The 22,606-nt window shown below is 54.2% G+C and overlaps 1 protein-coding gene across 3 annotated transcripts in view; it reads right to left on the reverse strand.

The window, feature by feature from the left end:
• The window catches only part of ALX4 (ALX homeobox 4), a 63,884-nt gene that overhangs the window by 36,315 nt on the left and 4,963 nt on the right, over positions 1-22,606 (reverse strand). Inside the window, exon 2 of one of the 3 annotated variants that reach the window (XM_075030959.1) lies at positions 6,577-6,990. In XM_075030959.1, the coding sequence (XP_074887060.1) occupies positions 6,577-6,988 (412 nt within the window). In that variant the 5' untranslated portion in view covers positions 6,989-6,990. Of the gene's footprint in view, positions 1-1,964; positions 2,133-6,576; positions 7,351-22,606 lie in introns of those variants that run through there. The other 2 variants (XM_075030960.1, XM_075030961.1) reach the window with 2 other exon arrangements.

The following is a 22,606-nucleotide window of genomic DNA, read 5'->3' on the forward strand; positions in this document are numbered from 1 at the left end:
ACATCATGTCTACTTATGTGACAGTCAAAATATGAAGATGATTTGCAAGCATGAATGAAAACACGGCCAAGCAGGTTCACCAGTGTGTATAATAACATTGATTCATCTGAACTTACACAGAAAATAAAGCAGAGGTCATTTATTTAATATATGTAAGTAGCTTTCCTCCTTTACTTGTGAACTTTCATTTACAAGTTGAGGCAGCTGAGACATGTAACTATGGTAAATTACTCTAACGCTTTATTCATATGAAATGTTCCCATCCATCCCTTAGTAAATGCTTCTGAAGTCACAGGGGTCCTGTATTAGCTGCGCTACTGCTCAGGCTTCTCCTAATCCAGAACTATTTCTTTTCCTTTTGAAAATGTATCCACGTAAAGATATTAGGCCTATGGTTTCCAAGCTGATTAACAACTGAGATGGGCTTTTTTATATTTTTTTTTTCCCCTAAACACGTAGGAGGAGTACCTCAGAAACATATGATTTTGGGGGCAGGGATTTCTCAGCATTTTCTGAAAAGCAGTGACGAACCTGTATCTTGTGTTGGCCATATAGGTTGCCCACGCTGATGAGTTGCATTTTAAAGATGAGACCTTTAACGTGGGTTGGCAGGTTGAGCCTAGTTCATGTACTGAGAGACCTGAGCATATGAAAACACACCAATTGCTACAGCTTCTTGCACCGACTAAGGACCTGACTGTCAGGAAAACTAAGTTCAGCCCCTTCCAAAGTCAAACACAGGCCCTCTACTCCGTGAGTTTTCTGACTCCGGCAGCGGGCTCCTTCTCCAGCCCACCGAGAGCCTCCTTCTGCTGGAGCCACGGCCCTGGGAAGGTCACCCTGATGCCACCGAGCAGCAACAGTTTCGCCTTGCACAGGCCACTCGCAGGTTGCGAGTCTCAGTTTTTCCGGCTGCAAAACGGGAAGAAAAGTCTCTTACTGCCACAGGATGCATCGCGCTTTTTACCTGAGAATTGCTACAGCTACCCAAATGCCCTGAACAAGATAATAAAGCGGCTTGAGGGCTCCAGGGAGCGAAACTGGCTGAAGAGCCGGGAACTAGGGTGACCGAAGGGACAGGGCCGGGGCTGGAGGTGTCCCTTAGCGGCAGTCCTTGGCTCGGAGCCTCCCAGACACCACCTCCCTCTTACAAGGGAAACTCATCACGGCTTTGAACACAGGGCTTGGAAAAGGAATAAATCTTCCAGATCTGAGGGATTGCAGTCTGCACATTAGCTCCCCTTAAACCCTGAGTGCATTTAACTTGGGAGGTTAGAAACCACAGCCAAAGAAATCTCTTTTGATTCACAACTTGTTTTGAGCAGTCACCCATAAAGCAGCCAGTGAATCACTCCAGCCAGTTAGTCATGCAACCACACTGAACGTACACTCAAAAGGCTGCACAAAATAAACAGCCTGCAGCTCCAGATAACACACACACAGCTCATTTGCGCTATCTGGCATCAGCATATATTGTTAATAGGACTCCTACACCAAACCCTTAGGAAAAGACGCACTCAGTAAGCATCTCCAAATCTCTCTCCCCATCGGTATTTTTCTCGTCTGCTCGGCGCTGAGTTGCTTTCAAAACAATTCAGACTAGTAAAAGTTTTAAGACTCTTTCTCTCTCTTTCCGCACCCTTCTTGTTGCTGGTAACGTCCTGCTGGGGTTACAAGGGTGTGCTGCAGCTAAAGCGGAGTTAATCCCCACCAGCAGCGGACAAGTCGAAAACCAACAGCTCTAGTGCGAAGAGAAATCTTCCCGCAAGGAGGGAATAAGGGGGGGGGGGGGAGGCTCCCTCTCCCCTGACACATGAGCGTTACAAACAGCGCGGGTCAGGAATCCTTACAAAGCCTCCAGCCAAAATCTACCGTCCGAGTCAAGAGAGAAGCGCAGAACCCCTCGGGGAAGAGCCGCGAGTAAATCTTCCTGCGCGGCCGGGGGTGAGGAGCGTGAGCCCTACCTTCGCCTCCTGCTCCCTGAGGAAATCCCGCGGGTTTCCACGGAGGAGAGAGATCCCGCACCTCCGAGGGTCTCTTCAAAGAGAGCCTTAGCCAAACTCCCGGCGAGAGCTCCCTCCCCTCCCTGGGAGGGTGCCGGAGCCCTTGAATGGCAGATCTGGTGGCCCTATTGCGGAAAAGCAGAGGGCGATTTGCCAGGGCGGCCGCAGCAGCAGCAGCAACACGCCGGGAACCGAACCGAGCCGAACCGAGCCGGGCAGCCGGCCCTGCAGCACCCGGCAAGGGGCCGGCCCCGCCGCCCCGCTCCCCTCCCCGCCCTCCCCGGCTTCTTCTTCTCCCTGATGCCCGCCCAGGGTTCCGTCCCCCCCCCTCCGCCTTCCCACTCGCGCCTCCCTCCCGCGTACTTCTCCCCTTTATACTCTCCTCTTGCCCTCCCCGCGGGGATCAGGGCAGCAGCACCCCACGCGGGTGCCCCCCATCGGAGCTCGGGTGGGAGCCGAGATCAAAGCTACGGGGGGAGAGGGAAGGGGTTGGCAGGACCGGGGACCCCCCCCCAAACCAGCCCCCGGTGCGGGGGGACACGGCATTACCCTGCAAGAATCCCGGGGAGACCCCACGGTCCCGGGTAACCCCCCCCACACACACCTTCCCCGGGCTCAGGGGCTGCGGTGGGAGCCGGGGGAAGGGAAGGGGGGGACAGATGCTGTCGGTGCTCCCCGGCGAGAACGGCAAAGGCCGTCGGATACCGGCGGGGGATCTGCGGGGCACCGCGGGGAGCCCCCAGCGCCTGGCAGCCGGCGGGGTCTCACGGGAGGCGGAGGAGAAGGAGGGGGGGGACCCGCCGGCGAGCTCGTTCCTGCCGTGCCTGCAGTTTACATTACATTAAGGGGGGGAGGAGGAGGAGGAGAAATGCATTAAAAGTGTCAATTTAAAAAAAAAAAAAAAAAAAGGACGCAGCCAGGCTCCGATTCCTACGGCAGTTGTTCTATTAATAACGCCGTTCGGGCTGCGCTTTTTATTTGCTCGCTAAATAAAAGAAATGGTCGTTATTTGCATAACGCGGCACTTAAAGAATTTCCTCTGTTAGAGAAAGCCCGTTTCCTTTCTCCTGTTTCCTTTGAGCAAACATCCCTATCACATTCGCCTTCGCTCCCCAAAGGATTATTTTTTTTTTCCAGCCCGTATTTCTAGCCAGCAATACACGTATATATTTGTGAGTGTATACGGGTATACGCGTACATATGTTTCAAGACATACAACTTACTTCAGCTCCACGCAGTAGAACTAGCGACTCAGATTACTCCAGCACATAAATCCTCGGAAAGCTTTTTCCCCTCCTAAACCAAGATATATAACCTGTTCTGAGGGCTTTTATTTCAGATTTCGCCTTTAATTGCCGGTGCCGCTCTGCGGGATAACCCGTACCCCTATTTATGGCTGGGAAAGGAGGAGGGGGGGGACTGTGGGAGCCCCCCCCCCCCCCCCCGGCAAGGACCAGGCCGGCAACCGCCGCTCCGAGGGGGCTGCAGGGAGCCCGGCCGGTAGCCAGGGCTGCCCGGTACCACCGGTCCTGCCAGCAGCCGGGCTTGGAAGCTCTTAGGCGACCGCCGCTGGTGTCCTCCGTGTATTTACGGCCGCAGTTTCTCCCTTGGCCTATATTTATCCGTACAATGCGATGGAAAGGGCTTAGATCTAGAAATAGAAGCCGAGAGCAATAGATGGCAGGCACGGCCTTTTTAGAACTCGAAATAACTTGTTTATTAGAGAATTAAAATAAAATTAAAAAAAAAAAAGGGGGGGGGCATCCCTGCTCGCCGTGCCTCCCGGGAGGGGCTTCTATACGCGAGAAGGGGAAAAGCGGAGCCCGGCCAGGGCGGTGGGCCCGCAGCAGCTCCGGCTGTTGGGGGGGGGGGAACCGGCCGCCTGGCGTTTTGTCGGCCTCGGGTTTTGGTTTGTTTTTTTTAAATCTTTTTTTTGGGGGTGGTGTTCTTTAAATTGAAGGATTTACGGGCACGGCGTCCCACCAGTCGTGTGTCCCCCCCAAGCATCGTCCCCAGCCCCGGGTAACCGGGGAGCCAGCGCTCCTTTTCCCCCTTGTGCACAACCGGGACGGCGGTACCGGCACCGGGGAGGCAGCGGAGCAGCCGCCGGTTCCCCGAGCAAAACCCTCCCGGAGCAATTTCTCCCCACCCGCCTTGCATCCCCTCCGCCTTAACCGGCCGCGCTGAACTCCCGCTGCGGAGAAAGAGGACTTTTCCCCGGAGAAAGGGTCTCTTTTCCCCGGCTCTCCCCCACACCCACGGTATTTCCCCCGTGATTTCCCCGGTCCCGTTAGCCGGGCGCCGTGGGTTTAGCCGTTTTGGGAGAAGGCGGAGAGGCACCTACGGGCGCTGCAGTCGCTCTGCGAACCCCCGATCCGGCTATTATTACCGGGTCTCTCCCCTCCATCGTTAACCATTATTATTATTATTGCTATTAATTATCCTCGCGGATCCACGCGTCTCTTATTACAGCCCCCCCGTCCCTACCCACAGCACAAGGGGCTCGCAGCGAGCCTGGGCCGTCCGACGCGGGGGTCCCACTCGAGTCAAGCCCGCAGCCCCGCTTGAAAAATTCAATCCGAGGGGACCCCGGCGGTGTTTAACGGAAGGTGATAAACTCGCGTGGGTCTACCAGGGGAGGGGGTTGTAACGTGTCATCACACGCTAAGCCGGCGCCCTGGGCTTTACAACCTAAAAAAACAAGAGAGCCGGGTTAGCGGGGAGAGGGTGGCAGGGCGGCCGGGAAGGCACCGGGGGCTCCCCCGCGCTCCCACTTCGCCCGTGGGCTCCCGCTTGGCCCCAGCAGGCCTCCGCGGGTGCGGAGCGGGTCTTGGTGCCGGCGTGGGTTTGTCCGTCCGTGGGGAAGGGGCAGGGGAAGAGAAGGAGAAAACCCCAGCCTAAGCCTGGGCCGGAGCGAGAACGAAAGCAGCTTCCCCCCCCCGCCCCCCACGCCACTCCGCGGTCCGGCGGGGAAATACCCGGGGTGCGGAGGGGGACGGGACATGGGATCGACCCCTGCCCAGCCGGGTTCTGCACGGCTACCCGGCGTGGACTTAATGCCCTTTCCCCGGGAAGGGTGTCACCTGGGGATGGGGGGGGGGGGGGGAGCGGGTCCGTGGAGCTGGATGCGGGGACAGGGAGGGATGCGGGGACAGGGAAGGATGCGGGGACACCTTGGCTGGAGACAGGGAATGATGGACGGCGCCTGAACGGGGCCCAGCGCGCAGGGGGAAGGGGCTTCTGCCTCCTTTTAGGTCTAGAAGATGGGGGGAAAGGGAAAGTAAAGAGGGCAAAGAGCCCCCCAAATGATGGCCAGAGCCTAAAGGTGGGATCGCCGGCTTGACCCGAGCCTCTCCCGGCTTCCCCACTTCCCCAGTCACCGCCCGTCTTTAGGGGCTCCCCGGAGACCCCGGCACGGCCCTGTCGTTGTCCCTGCCCGGCGGGGTCACTCACGGGTGGACCGGAGCATCGAGTACGAGGACACGGCGGCCCCCCCACGCCAGCCGGCGACGCGCTGAATCCAGGCCGGGGCAGCCCCAATTTGCCCGCCCCGAGATCACCGGGAGGGAGAGGAAGAGATTGCATTTCCACCTTCTCCAGAAAAAAAAAAAAATAAAAAATATGGGTGTTTCATTTGTTTGGTTGCTGGCTTTTTTTGCTGTTGTTGTTGGTTTTGGTGTGGTTTTTTTTTTCGGGGCGGGGGGATTTTTTTCTTTCTTTCTTTTCCCTAAATGGCCTCGATATAGCGGAAACCTCCCGAAGAAGCTTTTTAAAGCCACGCTCGGAAACGACCTGAGAAGCGACCCTGTTCCAGGCTGTCCCTGCCGAGCGCCAGCGCAAGGGAGTGTCTTAATTGCCGCTAATGACCCGCGGAGAGGATGCGAGTGGGTTATCTGCAGCCGGGCAGAAATCAATTAGGGAGCGGCAATTAGGGGAGAAAGTGAGAGACCGGAAAATGGGAGAGACCGTTACAGCGGAAAGTGAAGATTTCGGTGAAATTTTCCAGAAATTCTCCCTCTGGAAGAGGGTTCCCGTAGAGAATATTTTGCGCAGCCCGGCGGTCCCCTGGCTCTTTCTCTTTCTGTTTCTCTCCCCGTTTATTGCGGATTTCCCTGCATCGCTCAAGAACTGACGCTTCCCGGGAGCGCATCGGCCCCGCTCAGAAATTACGATTAAAATCACTGCGGAAGCGCATCGGCCCCGCTCAGAAATTACGATTAAAATCACTGCAAAGCGGGACGGGGGGAAAACGCGGCTTTCCGCGGGCATCGCGGGCTCCAGCCCCGGGTGGGAATAAAGATATTGGGGGGGTGGAAAGGGCACAGTGCCCCCCCCCCACCCCAGCCCCGCCACCGCTGCGGGATGGGGCTGCGCTCCCCGGGCAAGGTCTCCTTGACCCCGGGAGGACTTGTCCGGCCAAGCAACCACCCCCCCACACACACAACCTCCCCACCCCCCCCCCTCCCGCCCCCGGGAGGCCCTTTCCAGCCCCGGGCGTCTCTCTCCGGTTTCTCCCCCCGGTGCTTTCCTCCCCCTACTCCCCCCCCCCCCCCGCCGGACGCCAAGGACTCACCGTAACAAGAGACCTGCAGAGCTCCGTTGTGACCGCTGCTCTCTTGCAGCTTGAGGTTGCTCTCCGGGGGGGTTTTGCAGGGACCTCGCTGCATGTAGAGGTGCGGTGGTTGTTGTTGCTGCTGCTGCTGCTGCGGAGGGTATTTGTTAAAGGAGGCCGGAGCCCCGGCAGAGCCGGGAGCCTGCACGCTGCCATCCAGGGACTGGCATTCCTGCTGGCTGTAGCGGCTCCGGCACTTAGTGCTGCTGTCACCAAAGCCTTGTCCTTTGCTGGCCAGGAAAGTAGGGCTGAACTTGTCACTTGCTTGAAATGCCCTAAAAGGCGAGGAGCCTTCTGTGCCCTGGGAGGCTGCGTTGTAGTAGGAATCCATGGCAGCCGGATCACAATAAGAAACACAAGTATCAGCATTCATTCCTAAAATTAAAAGGCCCGAGTGTCCTTAATGCGCTTGGAGGGGCACCAGGAACCTCTCTTTCTCTCTGCCTTTCGCATACACACACACACACACACACACAGCTGGGCCAGGGAGCTCTAAGAGGATTCAGATGTTCTTGAAAGCTAACCAGATCTCCAAACCCCCTTAAGATCTCGCACAGTAAAAGGGGTCTTTTTCTTTCCCTCCCTCTCTCTCTCTCGCACACACACACTTGCCCTCCGTCTCTCCCTCCAAACTATCTACACTCTAAAGAAGCTCTTCTCTGCACTTTCCCCCCCCCACGCATAGGGGAAAGGGAAAAAAAAAAAAAAAAGAAAAAAAGAGAGGGAGAGAGACCTCTCCCCCAATTAATATGTAGATGATGACAGTGGAGGGGAGGGGGCCCAGGAAAGGGGGGTGTGTGTCTGTGTACGGGGGTGTGTGGCAGCAGAGGGGGGTGGAGGTCGTATCTTTTGCCTTAAAAAACACAACCCCGAAAGTTGAGTTTTTTGTTTTTTATGATTAAAAAACCAGGAAAGCAAACGCCTGACACGAATGCCACGAAGGGATGGACGTGGGACCCACGCAAGGCGGAAGCACCGGGGACCGATTTCACGGTCGTGACACGCTCGGTTCTCTCCGGCCCTCCCCGCCGCTCGCTGCCCCCCCGGCTGCGGGGACCCCCGCCTCCGCGGCCCCCTCCTCCGGATTCAAGGCAACACGGCTTCTCCCCGCAGCTATATGCCTTTAAGCTCCCCCCCCCCCAAATCCCAAATTAACCCCTTCAGGGCCGGCAACTCTCCCAGCGCTGCCGTGAGCCGTTTGCCTCCCCCGGTACGGCGGTCGCTCAGCACCACATCGGCAGGGAAGTTCTCGTTATTTATTTACCTCTAAAGCCCGTGCTCTCTCCAGGTGTCAAACAACTGGATCGAGAGCGGGAGGGCAGCGGGGAGGGGTTTTAACAGGGTCGCCAAGCACACAAAATTGGCCCCGGTTTCTGGGACTGCCAGAGGTGAACTTGGAAAGGGACAGAGGCTGGCAGGAGACCTTTTTGGTTCGAGGGGTCAATTGCAACCCCAAAAGAGCTCAAAAATAAATCCATACTCACCTTCCGTCGTCGTCCCCCCCTCCCGCCATTCAACCTGATTCCCCTCCTCCCCCGGTTAACTCCTGCTACCCCTTACACTTACTCTTACCCTGCCTTCCTCCCATCCCCACATCTGGTTTCTATTGCTCGCTTACCTTGAAGTTTTCAGTAATAAAGATATTACGCAAACTACATCCACAGTTCTTCAGTAAAAAAAAAAAAAAGAAAAGAAAAAAGAAAGAAGGAAAGAAAAGAAAAAAGGAGAAAAAAAAGAAAGGAAAGGGAAGAAAAGAAGGCCCTTAACCCCTTCGGGAGTGCGGGCCGCGGCGGAGCCGGTTGCGGGCGGGGAGCGGGGGCACCGGCGGCGGTTCTGGCTCCCAGCGGGCTCCCCCCGGGGTCCGGCCCATGTGTCCTCCCTTCTCCCCCCGGCTTCCTCCCCCCCCAACATGCAGAGAGGGGGGAGACTCGTGGCTTTCATCTGTGCACCGGGGGGGGGAGCGGGGCGGCAGGGCGGGGGTGCAGCCCCCGGGGGGATGGCTCCGGGGGTGGGGGGCCGTGGCTGGCCCCCCCCCAGGGCTTTGCTCCAGGAGCAAGACCAGCACCGCCGTTTTCATTAGCTCGGATCTGACAAGAACAGCCACCCCCGCCCCTCGCCCCCCAGATGCAGAAGGGATTTCTAGCGAGGTCGTCGTTAAAAACAGCCAGAGACGGATTCATTTACCAGCTTTCAGACCATTTCGCGAGTCTCCCTCAGAGCAGCGCTGGGGTCGCTCAGCTTTCTGGTCCAAGAAAGCTTTCAGCGGATTTGCCTTCCTTATTCTCTTTATTACCTTGCTTTAATTCTTTCCTCGTCGTTTCTCTCTCCCCTCCCAAACTCCCCCCCCCCCCCCCTCCCTTGTCCACGACTTAATAAAAAGCAAACCAACTCGGGGCATGAGAATCGTTCTAAAAACCACTTCGGGGAGGTCAAGGGAGCCGAGGCGCTGCCGGTACCCGCAGCTTGGCCAGCAGTAGCCCTGCGGCAGATCCGCTCGCCAAACTGCGGGTACCGGCAGCGCCCGGGCTCCCTCATCCCCGGCTCCGCCGCAGCGGAATCACAGCCGCGCTCAAGAAGGAGAGTATTTGGGGGTGTGAGGGCGTTAAATACGGGGTTTTCAGCCCCTTACTTCCCCAGCGATTAATTTTGACGAACGAAGCAGCAGCCTGAAAGAAACGATGTGAGAGGGCAGTCCTCGATGCTGCGGCGTTATACGCGGCCTCGGGGTTTCTGTTCGGCAAAGCTAAAGAACGGCAAGAATAAAAATTAAAGGGAGGGATGCCGGGATCGGGCAGATGATTTAAAAAAAAAAAAAAAAATTTTTTTTTAGAAGCGCTGCGGTGCAGGGGCTCGCAGAGGCACTCCGGCTTGGCCGAGCCGAAGAAGGGCTGCCCCGGGTCTGCCTCGGTCGGAGCGCTCTGCCAGCCCCTCCTTGCATTAAAACTGTAACGAAAAGTCCATTAGTTCCCAATCAGGGCTAATCCGCAGCCCGCGGAAAGGACCGCAATAAACCCCTCTCTCAAATGGCCAATTTGTGTCCCTGGAAGCGGGAGGTTAATTCGGGAATCGTTACCGGGGGAAAGGGTGCTCGCAAATACCTGGCGATCTGGCGGGGGGTGGTGGTGGTGGGGGAAATAACCGGGAAAACTCTTTTCTTGACGGTTTTCGTTTGGCTGGCTTGGGTTTTGCGTGAAGTCCTCCCGGCGAGTTTGACGGGGGATTCCCCCAGCCCCCGTTAGCTGGGAGCGAAGCCTTGCGAACACAAAAAAACAAACGGGGAGCCTGCAGCCGCCCTCCCCGGTAAACGAGGCGATTGGGGCTGCGGTGTGGCCGGGGGGGCCGTGTCCATCCGACGGGTCCGGCCGTGGGGCTCTGCCCTCCCGGTGTCCCCCCCCCCCCAACCCCGCACCTCCACCGGGAGAGCTGCCGGCTGCGGGGCGAGGGGAGCATCCCCGCCTGCGGGAAGGATGGATCGGCAAGAGCAGGGGCAGAAAGGGACACGGACCGCTTGAAACCCGATCTCACCCTTTTTTTTTTCTTTCCCTCCGAGTGACCCCAAACCTGCCCTGTCTCGGCACCAAATGCGTCCAAAAAGGGAAGGGCGAAAGAGCGGCCGAAAAGTCTGCGCTCGGCAGCAACCGGTTGCCAATGCCGTATGTATATGTGCTTTATGGCGAGACCGTTTTCAGGCTGGGTTTGGAAGGGGTCACTCCCGAGGGTCCCTTCCCAGCCAGGGCTGCGGGAGCCCAGGTGAGAGCTAACGGGTCCCGCGTTTAGGGGCGGCAGCTCCCACCGGGCGAGTCAGTGAATCGGGGGGAATCGCCCGGCTCTCCAGCTCCGGGCCATCCAGGTGTCCCCTCCCGGCGACAACCCAGGGAGAAAGGGAGCAGCCCAGGGTAGCCCTGCCTGGCTTGTTTTCGAGGAGCTGTGTCCTTTCCACTGGGACAAGGAGCGGGCATCGCTCCCGGGTTGAGGACCCGGTGCGAGGCGCAGGAGAGAGCGGGTGGATGCTGCAAGATCTCGATCTCTGCAAGAAAAGAAAAAAAAAAAAAGTCTTTATTCCCGTGCTATTGAAAGATTCGGGCTTGTGTCACTTCCCGGGAAAAGGCAGAGGTGCCCGCTGGTCCCCGCACACCGGGAGCATCAGCGAGGGGTTGCGGGGAACGGGCAACCGGGAGCGGGCGGTGGGGATGAGCCCGGTTCTCGCAGGGGGCCGAGGGGCGAGGAGGCAGGAATGCTCTTCTCCCCTTTTCCCGTCCCGTCCCCCGCCTCGCCCCCCCCCAAACCTCCACCGTCCTCCCGGGGCTCCGACCGGCTGCGGGGTGGTTGGAGGGAGGCACGGTGGGATTTTTTGGGGGTGTCGGGTCCGGCACCCCAGGTCCTCCCTGCGGGCGGTGGGAGAGTAAATAACCTCGGTGGAGGGAGTGGGGTCATTTCACTGGGGAGGGGGGGGAAGAGAGAGGGGAATCTTTCACACCGTTCCCTCCCGGCTCTTTGGCAGAGCCCTGCTCCTGGAAATTGCCTCCAGGTTGTTTCCCCCTTGCTTTGTGCGGTCACTTCAGAGCTGCGGGCTCCTTTTGTCCCGGACCGAGATTTGAAGGCGACCTATTTATAAACACCACTGCTAGGGGGGAGCAGAGGGGAAAAAAAGCGTTCGTGCTAATCTTCCCGAACGTTTTGGGCTTGGGTTTTGGTGGGGTGGGATTTGGTTTTGTTTTGTGTTTGTTTTTTTTTTCCAGCGGGACGAAGGTTGCATCTTTATTTCGGGAGTCCCGCCGGTACCTGCCCCCTCGCCCGGGCCTGAGCTGCGCCGGGGCGGACGGGGGCTTCGCTCTCCTGCCCTCGGCGTCTTCCCTCGGGGATAAATACCTGTGCACTACATAGGTATCGTCGATTGTTATTAAAACACGTTCCTCGTGTCACGAAGGGGCTTGCAGAGAACTGGAGCTGACCCGTTCCTCTGCTTCCCGAGGAGAGCGAAGGAGGAGGCTCCGAGTCGGGCCAGGCTGGCCGGGTTTGTGGGGGCAAAACTCTTCTCCCCACGTCCTCCGAGGTGTCTCTCGTCCCCCACTTCAAGCAAGACATCGAATTCTGCTCCCGGGCTCCGCTTCCCGCAGGCTCTCGCCCCGCAGCCCCGCTCTCCGCAGCCCGGCCCTCCCCGGGGTTTGTTCCATATGGATCCATAGGTGCGCGTCCGTACAGCTCTGGGGTTTCTGCACCAAAAGCGAGCACCTGCTTTGGTCCCTCGGACCCCGGGCTGCCCTCCGCTCCCGGGGTCCCCCGGGCACGGCGTGGGCTCAGACCCCCGGTGCCCCCTCGGAGAGGAGAGGGCGAGGCGGGGGCCCCTCGGCCCACGGGGCACCGGGGGGGGGGGCGGGCAGAGCTGCCACGGTGGGGCTTTGCGGACCGCTCCGGGCCGCAGGGGCTCCCTTCAAGCTTTTTCTTTATTTTTATTATTTTTTTAAATTAGAAAAAAAATATCAATTTTGTTTTCTTTTCCAGCAAGCGCCGGCGCTCCCTTCAAGCTGCAGGCGGCATTTATTCACCCGCTTCTGCATGCAGCCCCCCCCCCCCGAGGCCCTGCGCTGGTACCCGGGGTCCCCCCCCCCCCCCCCAAAAAAAAACCCATGGAAAATCACTGCTTTTGGCACCACACTCGGGGGGGGGGGGGCGGTGACGCCACTCCGTGAGAGCCAATGGGAAGGAGGAGCAGGGCCCCCCCCCCCAGCTCCACTCCGCGCCCCGCCTCGGGTCCCACCGGGCGCGGGTGGGCAGCGCCGGGGGCGGCGGAGCGCATCCAGCCGCCACGGGTGTCCCGGGCCGGGGCTGCATCGGGCGGTCTGGGACAAGGGGGGGCTCAGCTCCCTCGGACCCCAGCCTGGGCTTAGGCGGTCGCGCCGGGCTGGGTTAAAGCCCTGCCGCTTCCAAGTCCCCCTGAACGTGATCTAGCGTGGTGTCTCTATTTAATACGGGGTCCCGGGACTGAAATTTTTTTAATGGCTATCTGTCAATTCCTTCCTGCGGGAAAAAAATCCACTTGCTATTCATTTCCTCGATACGTGTGACCTCGCCAGACCTCGCTCTGAAGTCAGGGGTTTGGTTTTTTGTTTTTTCTTTGTTTTTTTTTTCTTTGTTTTTTTTTTGTTTTTTTTTTTTGTTTTTTTTCTTTGTTTTTGTTTTTGTTTTTGTTTTTTTTGGCTCGAATCGGAAGCCCCGGCGCAGGGAAGGCAGAGCGGCTCGCAGGCTCTCCGGGCGGCACGGCGGGCTAGCGGTTGCCCCGCGGCTACCGCCGGGAGAGTGCAGGGCAGAGCCCGGGGATGCTGAAGGAGGCCGGGGCAGGGGAGCCCGAGGGATGCGGTACCTCTCTCTGGGTACCATCCCAGCCCTGTGCTCCCGGACCCACCGCCCCAAGCGCCGGGCTCTGGTCCCGGGGAGAGAACAAGGAGCCGCCCCCGGCACCGGGGCATTTTTCGGGGGCCAGGCCGGCCATGCTCGGCGGGGGGGGGGGGCGGGGGGGGAGGCATTTCCCCGTGGGGTGCGCCGGCCTGGGAATGTCCTCTTTGCCCTGAACACGAAACAAAGAGGTTAGGGAGGAGGGGGCTCCGAGCCGAAGGCATTCAGCGGCAGCTGGTGCACCTGTCAGCGAGGCGAGAGCGGCTCCCCCTGACCTTTACGAACAAAAAAATCGCCTAGGGAAGCGGGGGTATTTTTAATTTACAAATAGGAGACGCTCGAGGGAAGGCGAGCCCAGGCCTCGGAGGGGCGGCGGAAGATCCGCGGTGCCCGGCTCGTCCCCCCCGAACCCTCGGGCAGCCGCGGCGGAGAGGCCGGCTCAGCCCCGGCCCCGGCCCCGGCCCCGTCCCCGCCCGGCCGCTGGATTTCGTTTACTCCTCTCCTCGCCTTATGCCCTGACAGATATTTGCACCCCGGGTCGTTTGTCAAAATTCCACCTTTCTCGTTGTAATCTCCGAGCGGTTTCCCCAAACCATCCCTAACCCAAACAAGAACAGAGCTGCTTAAATAAAGCCGCTCCTGATCCGTTGCTAAGAATAATAACCGTTGCGATTTTTTTTTTTCTTCCTGATTATAATCGCGTCCCAATTATCACAGCAACATGTTAGGCGGTCAGTGCACCATGCACAAGCCTATTTTCAGTGTGATTTGGGCCAAAATCTACTGACCCACCATGGTTAAAGCGCGGAGGGCAATGGCTCCAGTGTGCCTTTGAGCTCCCGGCCCGGGTGGGGAGCTCTGCACTGAGCTCCCACGCGTGTCCCGCGGCCACGGCAGTGGCTTTGCCCCCATCCCGCTTCTTGGAGAGGCAGGTTCATTCGGGGAGGGGTACAGGAAGGGGAACAGGGGTTGGTTTGGGTTGTTTTTTTTGGGGGGGGGGAAGAGTTCAGGCAAGCCGTGGAAAAATCCCTTCCAGAAATGCCCTGAAAAGGGAGAGGAGCAGGATGAGGGGAATTTGCAAATAACGCGCTTGGCTTCTTCGCCACGGCTTCTTCTCTTGGGACAAGTCCGCAGTATCACTGTGTCCCCCCCTGCCGCCCCGTTACTAGCAGCGGCGATGGGGGGCCCAGGCTCGGCGGCCCCTCGGCAGACACCAATGCCAGCCCGGTTCTCGGGCTGCCTGGCCCCATCGGAGCTCCCCAACGGGCTCCGCTTCCCAGTGCTGCCGGGTCTGGCAGCCGCTGCGGTGGGAGCTCCGAGCAGATGTGATTCCTAGCAGGGGCTCAATGCCACCCTTCGAGTCTCCCGGACCATAGCTGTGACCTTTTTTCTGTTACTCGTTTGCTTGTTTATTTTTTTAAGCCTTCCAGGAACGCTGCTTTTCCTTATTTTTGGATTTTTTTTGAGCTCCCACAAAAAAATCTGATCAAGGCTGATTGTGTAAGAGAAATGCTTAATTAAGGGGGAATCGGTTCACAGGGTTTGCAGATTCCCTCCATAGGATGGCCCAGGGCTGCTCTTTCTTATAGAAAGCATCCAAGAAATTTTGCGAGCTGAGGTGTTGCCTGGATGTACATCCCGTGAGGATGCCGCTTCTTTATTGTAAAGTCTCACACTGAGGGAAGCACCCTTGTTTTAAGGCAAAGAAACTGAGTCTCAGACAAGTGGTTGCCCAAACTCACACCAAGCCACAAAATCTGTGGAGCTACTGGGAGCTGGGAAAGAGCCCAAGAGTCCTGCCGGTCTCCGCGCCTCTTTCCAGTGAGCATCTCGGCATCGTCCCAGGCGAGAGGCTCAGCCAGCCCCCAGGTTTCAGGCAGGAGTACCTTATCTACTGACAGACACAGGGACACGAGTGGCTGGGATTTCCCCACATCCTGAGCTTCTTCAGCTTCCCCTGGAGCCAGCGGAAGCTGCAGCAGCTCGGACAGAAATCAGGCTGCTGTGATTCAGACTACCGAGTCAGAAACCCTGGCGATGTGCACCCAGTCTCCAAATTGCACGGCCAACCATCTTGCCCAGCCACAGCAAGAGACCTCTGCCCAGCAGCCATCCTCAGCTTTTAGGGGTCATCTGCCCGTCAAACCTTCTCATCAGGGCAGCCAAGACATGAGACAAAGTCACCGAGAAAGTCCGAAAAGGAGAAGCGTCTGAATGACATCATTAGGAAACCCACTACTATCAAGGCAGGAGCAATGACTCAGTGTGACTTGTTATCATTGGTGGCTTCAAGATCGGAAGGACAAAAAAGAGGGAGTAAACCCAACAGCAACAACAATAACAACAACAGCAATAACAGCAACGAAACAAATGCTGAGCCTCCCCAGCCATCGCAGTCTGGGACGGAGACAGCCTGTGGCTGCGCTGATGCTGGGATGGGGCGGGAGGACAGTCAGACAGACCTTTCCCAAGTTAGAAATGACAGTCGGGTCAGCTGAGCCCCAGGGCCACCTGTGTCCTCCCTGCTGCTCAGATTTATAGAGTGTAACATTTTAATAAAAAACACACACACCTCTCCACTTTGGTGCATTAAGAGATTTCTAGCAAAACACAGTAATGTTGCTATAAATTTCCCTCCCAGCACCCTCACAAGTAATAACTCAAGCCCCAGCATTTTGTATTTAATGTTTATTTTGATGGCTGCATTCCAGAAAGAAAAGGGAAAAAGAGGCAAAATCTACTCAGCCACTCTCCCCATTGCTATTAGCCTGATGTTTTCAATAAAATTTAGTGCAAACTGGGAAACAAACACTTGGAAAAAGAAAGGAGGAAAACAAGCACACTTGGGCAAAATTCTCCTAGACATCTGCCAAGGCCTGGGTTCAAATCCTGGCTTAAATTACAGATGTCCTGCCATGGGTTCTCATTATGTCCTCCTCCCTTGGCATGTTTGCACAGCACCCCGGGGAGCTGTACCTGTGTTAAGCAAGGCTCGCTGGTGGGATGCTCCAAAGGATTGAGACATATGGAGGCTCGAGGTTGAAATAGCCAAGGCTGAAAGTTAAAGACTGAGGCTTCTTGGCCAAATAATGCAGGGCGGAATACTAGGAGTGCTGCCAGTCATGTTCGAAGTATGTGGCAGAGCTATTTAAAGCTTTCAGAGCACCTGCTTCTCTGTGAAGCCACCAGTCCTTCACGTGCACCAACGCTAAGCCCACACTTGCCACTGAAGAAGGATGAAACCATGCGGACAGATGGCTGTACACCCAGACGAGCCACGGGCATTTCCTAACCGGCGCGCACGCTCCAAGAGACCACTCCGGACTCCAGTGGGAGTAGCTTAAACCCTCATACAACAGTGAATATTTACCCAGATGCGATTTAAACTTCTGATTGCTTACCCAGAAGTAGCAACCCTCGAATTCGACTTGATTCAGACATGGTTAACAAAAATGTGCTAAGAGCAGCAGCGCTACGTAACCGGGTTGCTAACTAGTGAGAGATGTGTCCCAGGCTCGCAGTGTGCGAGGTCCGCACGGGCTAAGCCTGGAGAACGGCACAGTCCAGGGCACGTGAAACCCATCTTTGTGCGTCGCACCAGAAGAAGCCGATGGGCTTAAGGAGTAACCAGATTTAGAGGTTGCAGAAGTGTGCCCTTTCCGCAAGACACACTTCGCCTTGCTTTCCCTGTTCAGTAGCCCAGGCACATGCCGGTATGGCTGTGTCTCTGCCTTTATGTGTATTAATCCAGTCATGGCTAGATGTAGATTTTTCAGGTTTCCTTCTCTCCCCAGATCGCTCTAGACCCCCAGCAGATTCAGAGACTGACCGTATTGCTACTGTGATGTTTCGCTGAACCGTCAGTGCCTCCACATACTCGCATAGGACATACTCCGCTGGTCCCCGAAGGCTCAACCAGCTCAACAGTGCTCCCCTTTCCATGGGGTTTCTCTGGTTTCTGAATACTTATATATGGTATTCTTTTCTCCCCAGTTTTCAGCAGGGAACTCAGAAAGATTCACTGCCCTGGGTCAAGGGTGCTGAATCGTCACCAGCCAGTTCTGCTACGGTGGCACAGGGATGATTTTAATCCCTTCTTGCGGTCAGGCCAACCTTGCTCTTGAGTTCACATCCAACACTGAGGTTTCTATGGACAAAACTGGTCTGCAGATTCAATCTCCACCGTGATGTTTGGCATATGACGTTAGGTTCATTGGGCAAGTGGTAGCTAATAAATTAGCTATTATGGTCATAACTTCCGTATCATCTCACACTAATTCTTACATTTTGATATAAATGACAGATTTGCGAATAAGTGTTCACAGCACCTTACCAGGAATGAGTCCTGCTTCTCCTAAATGGGACTTTGTGCTGTCTGCGACTCTGAAATTTCCGTGCCATCTGAGTGGACTTCTGCACTGCATCCTGTCATGTTAAGCAATCAAAGGCAAAAAAACCCCAGAGGGCCAAAATATATTACTCATGCCCACAGTGTCTTCCAGCGGGCCTCTGTTTTTTTTCAGTGGTGTGAAACAAGCATCCAGACTTGGTCCTGAGCACACTGATCAGACACTGAAGGTGTCACTGCCCATAAAGGTCAATAAGGCTTTCTGATCTCCATTTGCTAGCTAACATGGGCTCGCGGCGATGGTGACCTGCCCACCAGCAAGCTCTCTGCTCACAGGAATGGAAACAGCTCTTAGCTCCTTGCCGGTGACTGTCAAAACCCTATTTGCAGCCAGAAGAGGGCTAGAAAACATCAGATTGTTCCTTACTCCAAGCTGTTTGCTCTATTGACTTCACTGCTGAGGAGTGGTTTCAGCAAGGATAACACTCGTTTTACATCTAGAAGCTGGTCCTTTGCTTTCTTTTCACTCTTCTCTTGAACAGAAATTGAGCTGAGCAGCCCACAACTCTGTAGGGCAAGGCTGTTAAATATGCCGGCAAAACAGTATTAATCAAACATGTCTTTGCTATTAACTGGAGAACATCTGCTCAATGAATAGTATTTGGGACTTTCGGACTCATTTTAAGAAAGGCATCAGTCTGTGACCCCGTGGGTCTGAAATATGAACCTGCTGTTTCTAGAGGGGTTAAGACACATCTTTTTACCTGTTCTGTATTTTCCCACCTTCCTTCCCAGCAGAATTCTCCACAGCAGGCTTAGCGCATTGAATACCCAGGCTGGTTTTTTACCTCATAGGAATTGGCGTGGCTCTGATGACATCACGGTGATCCACACAAGGCATTTGACTCCTCGGTATTTGTCTCAATTTAAAAAAGGAGAAATCTAATGATGCTTAAAAAGGATAATGCTGTTCAGAAGGAGGGCTGCATGGGTTTGTGTTGACTGTGTTCCAACAGTCAGAATCAGCAACACTCCCAGCCAGCCTGGACAAGAGGAGAGAGTCCAGGGGTGCGTCCATCTGATTTCTTTTTTTATACAACACACGGCACTGCAAAATATTGGAAGAGGTATAGTAGTTCCTCTTCAAGGCCTCAAGCAGCACGAAGGAAATATATTCACTAAAAACCTCAAATTGACCCGGTAGACTGATAGCCAGTTCCAAGAAACTCAGCATTTTATTCTGTATTATTATTTTTTTTTTACTAGGTTAATATTCTTTTTATAAGGAGAATGGGAATAACAGTTCACTCTGGATGACCGGCGTGATTTACTTCAACTACATCACCACTTCCAGCTCATATTCGAGGCAGCGCTTGGGTGATATTTCCAGGAGGGCAATGGAGTTGCGTGATGCCATTTAAACAAAACAGAAAGCAGAAATATGATTTTTTTAGATTTCTTGAGGGACGAGAAGAGATTTGTTTTAAAAACCTTTAGTCGCCTTAAATCCATAAATTTCCTTTACCTTGGGACAAGCAGCAAAGATGAGATCACTGAACTGCACGGATGAACAGAGACCTCGCAGATACCACAGGAACAAAAGTCTGGTTGCTTCCATGGTGGAGGATGAAATGAAACTCTATCCGTTGCCTCGTGTCCAGCTTTCCCTCCCCAGACACCATTTCTGTGTTACCCTGGGTGCAAGCCTGGCCTGGCTTTGGCAACTGCCTGTGGAACCTGCCGTGAGAGGCAGGGGGAAAATTTGGTGGTGTCCTCTTGGACGCTTGGTCCTGACCTCTGTTTCAGACCTGCACATGACAGGCTGCCAGGCACAATCTTGGTTTGTGAACAGAAGCCAGCCTGAGTTTGCTAAGCTGATCCTTTTAGACTGTCCTCCTTTGAAATCCCTAAATAACTGTAGCGGCAAAAGAAAAAAAATGGTGTGGTTTTGACTGGGACTGCAAGGTTGTGTCCCTGTCCTTTGAGTTGCAAATACGGTCATGGGGAACTGAATTTATGTGGAAATTAAACTAATCCACTGGAGAAAACAAACCTCCAGTAAAGCTCAATGCAACGGAGTTGCTGTTCAGGTCTGCTGAGGATACACCTCTTGTGTTAATCTGCTTACAGAGCCAGAGGCCAATTCAAGGTCTTTGTACTGATTTTTAAAACTCTTGAGAGATCCCTCTGTACGAAGGGCCACATACAGCAGTGCGGCCTCCCGACAGCAGTGGCTGCTCACAGTATGAAACCAGTGACCTGCAAAGAGATACCTGAGCCGAAGGGTGCAAGAACATGCAACAGTTCTTGTGAGCGTTCAGAAAACTTATTTCTCCAGCCCATGTTTCCAGAAAAAAGTACACATGCACGTATGTGCAACTAGTACAGGCACGTGGACTTTAAAGTTTGTTTTTCTACCTGCTAAAAAGAGAAATATATATATTTTTTGGAGCTGTCCAGGAAACGTATGTCCAGGTCTGTGAGGGAAGTTGAGTTTTGGGAACTGTCTCCTTCTCCAAGTAGTGTGAAACTCCAGCACTTCAAACATTTGGGTGGACGCGTTTCCAAAGGGAAATCTTCTCCGTAACCTCCTGAGACTGCATTATGTTGGCTCATACAATCTAGATAGTAACTTGTCCTAATTTCTGTGTGCCTGGGCCCAATCTGGCCTGCGCCAGTTTTACTGTTCAGCTCCTTGGCAGCAGGATTAGGCTTTCTGTTTGTGTTACTTTTTTATCTGTGATTTAGTTTTTCTGCCAAAGCCTTTAACCATTGATGTCGACTGATGATAGGGAAGGCGAGCGGAGAGGGAGAGACGATTTTTACTTGAAATACTGTATATTGAGCATTTAAGCATCTTACCAGTTGTGTGCAAAACTCACAGTTCTTTACGCAGATGCCTACCTTCCCAGATTAGAATAATTTGGCAAAGTTACTCTGTACTTCACCTTTGCACAACAGCTCTTAAAGATATTTGTACATCTTCAGCCCTTTGAGTATTATGTAAATCATTTAAGAGCCAAGAGCAGGAATACGCCCATGGGTTGTTCTTCAAAAATTGGGTAAAGAATAGTCTAAAGTTAAAGTTAACTTTCTTTCCTCTCTCTTTCTCTCTCTCTCCGTGCCTCATATGAGCCATAAACCAATATCCTCTATTCTCCAGAAGCAGCAGGAGCAGTGGCTAGTAGCATAAACACGCAGATATTAAAATTTGAGCTCATTCAACCATAATTGACCAAAAAGAAAATGAAGTGAAAACAAAAAGCTTAGTTACACAGCTAAGAAACAAATAATGACTTTTCCGAACACATAAGGGTACCTTTCTCTCTCTCTGATTAGAAATCCTCAGGAGATTCGGGTTTCAAGTGGGGTTAAAAGCTTTATGATTTGTTTAGCCAACGCACGTAAACCCAAAGGCTATTTTTGACGGGGAGCGTATCCTTGGAGCAGGGACTGTTCCCAAACAGACAGTGACACTGTCCCCTCCGTGCTGCTACCCAGCTGGTACACGAACATCCTTTCTGGCTGGAAAAGCAGCTTGGGAATAGCAGTTGTGGGAGCGGGGTTTCTGCCCGGCACGGGAGAAGACCAGGATGGCCGAGGGCTTTGGCCATCCCTGGGAGGACACCGTGCCGTGGCCGGGACCGCTGAGCTCCCCCCAGCTCTGCAGGGAAGAGAGAGAAAAACCAAGTGCCTGAGGGTTGCCGCTGGCTCCCAGTCCTGAGTGGGAAAACCTCATGGCCGGTACTGGGCTGGAGCCTTAATGCAGCCCAGCTCCCCAAACCTTTGACAGACAGATGATCTTATTAAAAAAAAAAAAAAATCAAAGGACGAACCCAATTTTCTCTAACAAAGTAACAGACTTACAGGCACAGGAATTTCTTGTGGGTTTGGATCATTGCTGCGAGATATTACTGTGAAAGTATCCTCACTATGTCCCTTCTCCGGCACGTATGGTTAGACAGAACTGCTCCCAGTTGCCCAGACTGGGCTCTCGGTTACACAGAGGTAAAGCTAGGGCAAATCCACAAGACTCCAAGAATAAACAATACGAAGTCTGGGACTGAAAGAGAAGATTCAGGGAACTATAGGCGGAGTACTCTGATATCAGTCATGGATTAAATAGCGCAACAGTCAGGGTAAACAGCCTGGACAAAAGTCTTTTGCCAATACATGGCCTCACAGGAACGGGTCTCGTAAGAGGAACTGCTTGTCTTTTTCAAACAGGAACACAGCCTGCTTGGTAAAGTCAACTTACATTAAATCTGCCTACTCATATTTCTTGACGATGCCTGTCTTAATACTGCCAGATTAAAACTTGTAGTATGTGGAATTAAGATGGAACTTTTTAAAGTAAAAGCAAATTTGTTCATAGACGTTAATGGCAATACTACCAGTGTGACAGCCAGTAGTAACGCTCCGTATTTCTGGGAGCAGAGGTTGTACAACGCTTGGTAAGGCTGCTACTCAAAAGTTGCACCCAGTTCTGCTCTCCTCTGGCTGTGCAAGCGCTGGAGGAAGTTGAAAAGGTTTTTGGCAAGGCAAGAAAATAAATCTCATAGTGGGAGGCTGTGTAGAGCACAATCCCATCACCTTATCGGAGAGAAAAGGTTGGGAGATCACTGGTCGTGCACACTCGCAAACACAAGTGTCTCCGTACATGGGGCTTTGCCATTCTGCAAGTGAAAATGCATCATAAGATGCGATGCTGGAATCAAACAAGTTCATCCTTGGAGCAAGGTATCATTTCATTGCCACCGAAGGCATCTCTGCCGGTCCCGGGGGCAGAGGGCCTTCCTGGCACTTGGAAGCTTTAAGCTCGGGCAGCGTTAGGAAAGATGTGCTATAACCCAACTTTGGGGAGAAAAACCCTATTATTGCCTGTGTAATACAGGAAGCAAACAAGATGATCACAGCAGTCCCCTCTGGTCTGGGACCATGGGAATGAAGGAGTGGAGGCGCTTTGCTTTTGCAGTGGCATGTGGTGATACGCAAGCTCCTTGGTAATTTAAGCATTTTGGGGTCTTTATTTTATAGGCAGGGATAATGTCTAAATACACATTATTTTTTTAACACCACCACCCCCTCTTGTGCTTTGTAGAGTCCCAAGCTACAGTTGCAGAGCTGTGGTCAGGATAAAAGCCGACAGACCAACCATAAATCAGCCAGAACCGAGTTCCTTAACCTTTCATATTAACCTCTTGCATTGACTTGAGTTAGGTGCTACGCTCTGCTGCTATAAATCATCCC

This window comes from Buteo buteo, chromosome 6 (genome assembly GCF_964188355.1).
Source record: "Buteo buteo chromosome 6, bButBut1.hap1.1, whole genome shotgun sequence".
NCBI lineage: Eukaryota > Metazoa > Chordata > Aves > Accipitriformes > Accipitridae > Buteo > Buteo buteo.